Source organism: Callorhinus ursinus, unplaced genomic scaffold, assembly GCF_003265705.2.
Source record: "Callorhinus ursinus isolate GAN/ISIS: 27379988/994484 unplaced genomic scaffold, GSC_fseal_2.0 scaffold605, whole genome shotgun sequence".
In the NCBI taxonomy this organism is placed as follows: Eukaryota; Metazoa; Chordata; class Mammalia; order Carnivora; family Otariidae; genus Callorhinus; species Callorhinus ursinus.
Genome location: NW_027397660.1, coordinates 1 through 5,949, shown reverse-complemented (window position 1 = coordinate 5,949; position 5,949 = coordinate 1). Strand labels below are relative to the sequence as shown.

General features: G+C 41.0%; 1 protein-coding gene across 1 annotated transcript; it reads right to left on the bottom strand.

Annotated features, from left to right (window-relative positions):
• Positions 1–2,040: 2,040 nt before the first annotated feature.
• On the bottom strand, positions 2,041–5,946 carry LOC112818911 (olfactory receptor 2AT4-like; the record flags this gene model as incomplete). Its single annotated transcript, XM_025865987.1, has 2 exons — positions 2,041–2,102; positions 5,331–5,946. Coding segments are annotated over 2 exons (678 nt in total), but the record flags the coding sequence as incomplete, so codon positions are not given.
• Positions 5,947–5,949: the final 3 nt, after the last annotated feature.

Below are 5,949 nucleotides of genomic sequence, written 5' to 3'. Positions count from 1 at the left end.
CAATCTACCTAAATGTTCGTCAGTCTTGTTGATGTATTTGAAGACCCAGTTTTCATTGTGTCTATTTTTCCCATTCCCTTTTTATTTATTTCCATTCTAATCTTTATTGTTATTTCATGCCTACTGCTTGCTTTGAGTTGAGTTTGCTTTTATTTTATTTTTTTTAAGATTTTATTTATTTATTTGACAGAGAGAGACACAGCGAGAGCAGGAACACAAGCAGGGGGAGTGGGAGAGGGAGAAGCAGGCTTCCCGCGGAGCAGGGAGCCCGATGCGGGACTTGATCCCAGGACCCTGGGCTCATGACCTGAGCTGAAGGCAGAGGCTTAAGGGCTGAGCCACCCACGTGCCCCAAGTTTGCTTTTAAAGAAAAATTATAAAAGTATAATTTCTTAAAGTAAAAATTAGAGTATTAATAAATAAATTAATCATCTAATAACATTAGATGATTAATTTGAGATTTTTCTTCTTTTTTTCATATAAGCATTTACAGTTCTACATTCCCTCGAAGCACTTGTTTTAGCTGCATCCTGTGATTTTGGGTATGTTTCTACAAGATATTTTCTGATTTTCCTTGTGATTTCTTTTTTGACCCATTGGTTTTTAGAGGTGTGCTATTTAATTTCCACATATTTGAGGAAGCAGCATTCAGTGATCGAGTTTTTATTACTTTAAAGATGTGTAGAATAGAAAAATGGGCAGGCTATTTAAAATACATATGGCTTGGAACCAAAATATCTAGTTTAGTAATAATGGTGGCTTCAAAGGTGGAACTAAGACAAGGTTGTGTGGATGATTCTGGGAATATATTTGGAGAATATATAAGAGGAGGATAAAAGAAATTAAAGTAAACCACACTGTTTGAAATATAAACAGAAAGCACAAAATAGGAATTTAGCATACTGTAAGCATTTTACTTAGCATCAAGAATATAAGATTGGGGCGCCCGGGTGGCTCAGTCGGTTAAGCGTCTGCGTGATCTCGGGGTCCCGAGATTGAGCCCTGCATCGGGCTCTCTGCTCAGTGGGGAGCCTGCTTCTCCCTCTCCCTCCGCTGCTCCCCTGTTTGTGCTCATTCTCTCTCTCTCTGTCAATAAAATCTTTTTTTTTAAAGAATATAAGAAATTAATGCAGAGGAAATGGTATTACCATAAATATCGTTCTTGTAATGGAATCATAATCTCATGACTACATATTTTCACTATGTGTAAATGATAAGTGGAACCAGCTTTAGAGCTCAATATTGTAACTGAGTTTAGAAGGGTTTTAAAGTAGCTTTTGACATTTTAGAAATCATTTTTTTAGTGTTTCTTCTTCCTTCCTCTCCCAGTAACATTGAGATATAAAATACACCACATAGTGGGTTCATGATATATGTTCTTGATATATAAATGACCTTATGTCATTTAGCAGACAGATTTTATTTTCTTGACAAGAAGCATAGGTAGCCACTTGTGAGGACAGATAAATGATCAGATTTAAAAAAAAATCAGATCATTGCTGCCTGAAAACTAGTTGGCTTATGCAATTATCCTAATGCTTGGTTAAAAAAAGAAATCTCCACTGGGAAGAATCAGTAACACTGGGACATCAGTCCCACATACCCTGACTCAAGATGAGCCCTGCACCCTTAGGGAGAAGTGAGATGGATTTTAAGAAAGTATTTTCCTGATGTAGGTGTACCTTATCTGAACTTAACATACGAGCACTTCACAGACCTTAATTCTGGCAGGCAGTCATCCCATATATGGCTCTGGTTTGTTGCCTCATCTCCTCTTCCAGATGACTTTCCCCCTCCTCAATCTACCAATATCTCTTCTTGTTGTCACTCCAGCCAATCAGGAGTGCACAGGAGTGCCCAGAGTCCCATCCCACAACCACCCACCTGCAAGCATCTGTGCCTGCATTCATTCTGTCTTCCCACCTATTCCTATGGAAGAATTCTTCGTGCTCCTACGTAAAGCTGGTCACTCCAGCGATGCTCCCCTCCCTCTCCCACCACCACTTTTTTTTTTTTTTGCTCAAACGGAAACAATCTCTATCAACTGCTGATTGAATTTTCAAAATCAAGGAACAGAACAGTCTTATAGTATGCTACTATTTCTCTAAGAAAGATATAACATAGCCATAATTATATGTTATACATATGTGTGTAAGTATATGGGCTTGCTTATATTGGAAAGAAAAACCAAAAAAATGAATGAAAACAGTTTTTGTAAAGGGTAGGCAACAGGTGGAGGGAGCAGAAATGGAGATGAGAATTCACTAAAAATGCTTTGCTTCATAATTTTGACTTAAAATTGTTATCATTGTGACTTTAAAAGATGTTCATTGCTATTTGCTGAAATTCTCACTCTCCGCTAATGCCCTTGCTTAAAGTCCCATCGCATGCTACATCTTTATTACAATTTGCTAAGAAAGATTTTCTTTCCTTTAACATATGCCACAAGAATGTCACTGCCTGCGCCATTCACTTTTCTGAGAGTGGTTTTCCTTCCTGCCTTTTTGGGGTGCGTTGTAGTTCTGCCCACACCAGACCCTTTCTTGACATGCAGCATTCCTGAAGAATGAGTGGCAGGCTTCTGGGTTTGCTTGAGCATAAACTCCACTTCTTGTCCAAGCTAAAAATCACACCCCATGACAGGTAGCAACAGGGATGCCATCCCACATTCTGGTCAGCTCTAGAATGAAACCTCTCTTTCTCTGACGGGAGCAGCTTGGGGCTTCTGTTCAATCAGTCCACATCTGCCATGCCGTTAACTCCATGAGGACTCCCAAACAAGCAGTAGCAGGTGCCATAGGTTAAAAGTATTTATGGGAGACATTTTTATCTTGGATTAAATACCAAACTCTATGCTCCCCCCATCCCCTGTGCTTCCCTCTGATATGGCACCTACCACACTGTGTTGTTTCTGCCCGAGTCTGTCTTCCTCACTAGACTGTAAGAAAATTGAGGGCAGCGACTGTCCCAATCTCTCTCTCTGTGCCTCTAGCTTCTACCACATGGTCTAGCACCTCCCAAAGGCTAATTAAAGTCTTCTTAAGTGAATGGAAAAACAGAGAAAATTATATTCAGCAGCTCGATGCTTATTCTGAATATGAAAAACACCACAAGACATCCTACTCATGGAAAAGACTTGGACCGCACATTGAGAACTACCATTGCAGCCTCTGCCCGATGGAATGATGCCTTGTAAGAGTTTATTATAAAATAGAGTATTCACATGGAGTCAAAATGTATAAAGTCTGTATATACAGCTTAATTGTAAAGTGAATACCGTGTCACCACCATTCAGGGGAAGAGAATGAAACTGACAACTCCTCATAAAGCCCTTGGTGCCCCTCTCTAATTCACGACCCTCTCCCTTTCTTACAGAAATAACCCTGATTTTCCATTTTAATAATAAATATGTCTTCTCTTTTCTTCACAGTGTATGACATCTGTATGCATTGATAAAAAATGTAGTTTAGCTTTGCCTGTCTTTAAACTTTATATAACTGGAATCATATTATATATATCCTTTTGAGTCATGATTCTTTTGCTCAACACTAGATTCTTCCACTCAACACTAGATTCTTTCATCTATTCATGTGAGATTACTCATGTTGTGTGTATATGTAATTCCTTCATATTTTATCGGCATACAGTGCTACATCTTATGAACATTTTACAAGTTAGAGAAATGCAGCTATGCCAGATAATACAGTATGTGTATATTCAACATTATAAGATAGTGATAAAGCGTTTTCCAAAGTGGTTATGCCAATAAACACTCCCACTATCAGTATACGAGTGCTCCATCAACCTGCATGCTCGCCAACTTGGGTATTGGCAGACTTTGACATTTTAGCCAGTTTGATGTGTTTCTAGTGGTAAGTATTCATTGTTGTAACTTGCACCTCTCCTGTTACTACTAGGTTGAGCATGTTTTCTTAGATTTATTGAACATTTGCTTGTGAAGTATTCTGCTAATTTTTCTAATGACTTGACTATTTTAAAAAATTGACCTAGGGGCGCCTGAGTGGCTCAGTCGGTTAAGTGTCTGCCTTCGGCTCAGGTCATGATCCCAGGGCCCTGGGACCGAGCCCTGCATCGGGCTCCCTGCTGTGGGAAGCCTGCTTCTTCCTCTCCCATTCCCCCTGCTTGTGTTCCCTCTCTCGCTATCTCTCTGTCGAATAAATAAATACAATCTCTAAAAAAAATTTAAAAAATGAAAATAAAAAATTGACCTAAAGTAATTCTCTATATATTCTGGATGAATCCTGAGTCCTTTAGTTGGTTATATGCATTGCAAATAATTTTCTGTTCTGTAGCTTAGCATTCCACTCTCTTCCTGGTGTCTTTCGATGAACAGAAATTTTACATTTTAAAGCAGTCAAATTTATCTTTTGTTTTTTCTAGGCATAGAGCTTTTAAAAAATCTTGCTTCAGAAATATCTCCCCATCCCAAGATGAGGACTATAGTCTCCTATATAGGAGAAAACTATAAAAATAGTTTTGCCTTTCATATTTAGGTATTTAATGAGATTGCTTTTTTTGTGTTTGCTTAAGCTAAGAGACAAATTTCATTTGTTGACATATGGATACCTGATAGTACCAATACCATTTATTTATTTATTTATTTTAAGATTTTATTTATTTATTTGAGAGAGAGAGAATGAGAGATAGAGAGCACGAGAGGGAAGAGGGTCAGAGGGAGAAGCAGACTCCCTGCTGAGCAGGGAGCCCGATGTGGGACTCGATCGCGGGACTCCAGGATCATGCCCTGAGCCGAAGGCAGTCGCTTAACCAACTGAGCCACACAGGCGCCCACCAATACCATTTATTATAATTCCATCTTTACACTGATCTGCAATGTCATTTCCTTCATATATCAATTGTTCATATATTTAAGGGTCTGATTCTCGGCTCTCCTGTTCCATTGATCGATATGTCTATTCATGTCTTAATAACTAACCTTTCTGTGTTCTCATCTTTATTACTATTTTAGTCTTATGTTAAAAATTCTATTTGATACTTTTATGAGATTGACACACTGCCCACTGAGCTAAGAAGGCACTAATTCTGACACTTTTAAGCAGATAATCTTTCTATTTTATCTGACATTTTCCTTTCCACAGAAGGGTTGATTTTATAACCTAGTCTATCATTAAGGGAAATGGAAGTCTCAATGGTATATTTTGGGCCCTACTCTAGGTCATTCTTCCCTTCAAGAAACTTTTTTGATGGCATTCTCTGTTTTTAGCACACTGGTATCCTGGAAGCAGCATTAGCAACGTCTAAGGATCAGGGGTTCTCAGAATGCCCTGAGTCCCAGGGACATGCCTTACTGGTGATGGCTGCTTTGACATCCTTGCTCCTCGGCATGTAGATGAGAGGGTTGAGGACAGGGGTGAGGACAGCATACACCACATTGCCCATGATGTGAAAGTCGAGGGGCAGGTCAGCCCTGTAGGCCACATAGGCTGTGGCAATGGATGAGTAGTAGGTGCCAACCACCAGGAGGTGGGAGCCGCAGGTGGAGAAGGCTTTTGAGCGTCCTTCTCGGGAGCTGATGCGAAGCACTGCAGCCAGGATGTGGGCATAGGAGAGAAGCACCAGGAGAAGGGGCAGGAAGGATACCACCATGGCGATGCAGAGGCCCATGAAGGTCTGGGGCGTGGTGTCAGAGCAGGAGGCCTGGACCCCAGCCAAGTGGTCACAGAAGCAGTGAGAGATGGGAGCAGTGTTGTCAAAGGCCAAGTGGGAAGTCTGCACCACTGCGGGGATGGGCAGGAGGAGGGCAGGGAGCCAGGCACAGGCTGCCAGGGCGGCACTGGTGCGCGAGGTCATGAGGACAGGGTAGCGCAGGGGGCGGCAGATAGCCACACAGCGGTCATAGGCCACGGCCACCAGGACGAAGGCTTCTGAGCAGGAGAAGCTGTGGAAGTGGTGCCTCTGCAGGAAGCA